The sequence below is a fragment of the Gossypium arboreum genome, chromosome 6 (assembly GCF_025698485.1).
Source record: "Gossypium arboreum isolate Shixiya-1 chromosome 6, ASM2569848v2, whole genome shotgun sequence".
Lineage (NCBI taxonomy): Eukaryota > Viridiplantae > Streptophyta > Magnoliopsida > Malvales > Malvaceae > Gossypium > Gossypium arboreum.
Window position 1 is genome coordinate 31,107,288 of NC_069075.1, and position 1,424 is coordinate 31,108,711.

Genomic DNA, 1,424 nt, shown 5'->3' on the forward strand with positions numbered 1-1,424 from the left:
ATTTTAAGTTATTTCCTCCCATATTTAGCAGTTTTTCTTATTATAAATACTCATGTTACATTGTTCAAAATATATCAGTGAAAATAATGAAAACCTTAGCATACAATTTTGTTGCTAAATTTTTTGTTTCTTCTCTGCAATTTTTTCTTCCTTAGTATCGAAATTCTAACAATTGGTATCAGAACTTTCTTCTTAAGGGTCATTATTGTTCTTTGTAGGTTATACATGGCTTCCACGAGCTTTTCACCACCTTCATCGTTCGTCTTCAATGGCGAAAACTATCATATATGGGTTGTTAAGATGAAGACTTACCTACAAGCTTATAACTTGTGGGAGGTTGTGAACACTAATGTCAAGCTCGCACCATTGAGAGACAACACGGTAGTCGCTCAGATTAAGCATCATAGTGACAAGCGAGCTAAAAGATATAAGGTGATGTCTTATATACAAAATGGTATCTCAAATGTAATATTCACACGCATTGGGGCATGCACGACTCCAAAAGAAGCTTGGGATAAGCTAAAGGAAGAGTTTCAAGGTTTTAAAAAGACCGGACAACAAGAACTCATTAATCTCATAAGAGATTTTGAGAATTTGAAGATGAACGAGGCTAAAACTATAAAGCAGTACGCAGCCAAGATTATGGCGGTAGTTAATAACATTAGGTTACTTGGGGAAGAGTTCACAGATAGTAAGGTCGTTGAGAAGGTCATAACAACATTTCCTGAGAGGTGTGAATCTAAGATTTCCTCACTCGAAGACTTAAGAGACCTATCAATAATCTTTCTTTCAAAATTGATAAATGCCCTGTATGCTCAAGAGCAAAGAAGAGCATCAAGGCATTGGGAGCACGCAGAATGAAAAGTACTGTGAGCCTTGAGTATTGATGATGCGAACCCCCAGAAACATAAGGGTAAGAAAGGTTGGACAGAGAAGAAAAAGGATAGATGGAGAGATAATGATAAGGAAGAAAATCAACCATGCTCTCACTGCAAAAAGACAAATCACTCAGAGAGGTATTGTTGGTTTAGGTGAGATATTCGATATAGAAGTTGTAAACAATTTGGTCATATGGAAAGCATGTGTAAAAATAAGGGGCATGCACAACAACAAAACACTCAAGCTCAGACTACTGAAGCAAGTCAAGAAGAATTCATGTTTGCAACATCATGCGAAGCTTAGTTGGCGAATCTTACGAGCCCTCCTACGAAGCCCAATGTAACACCCCTAACCCGTATCTGTCGCTAGAATAGGGTTTCGAAGCATTACTAGAATTTACAGATCATTTAACAAAAATTTCACTTCATATAATATTCATACCTTAAATCAATCAAATTCAATCATAATGTCCCTTATGTGAGCCATCAAGGCCCTAAATACTTATAGGGACTAAACCGGAAACTCAGAAAATTTTTTAAAAATAT

General features: G+C 36.4%; 1 protein-coding gene across 1 annotated transcript; it reads left to right on the top strand.

Annotated features, from left to right (window-relative positions):
- Positions 1-225: 225 nt before the first annotated feature.
- Positions 226-861, top strand: LOC108466128 (uncharacterized). Its single transcript, XM_017766489.1, has one exon. It carries the CDS (start codon positions 226-228, stop codon positions 859-861), a length of 636 nt encoding a protein of 211 aa, XP_017621978.1.
- Positions 862-1,424: the final 563 nt, after the last annotated feature.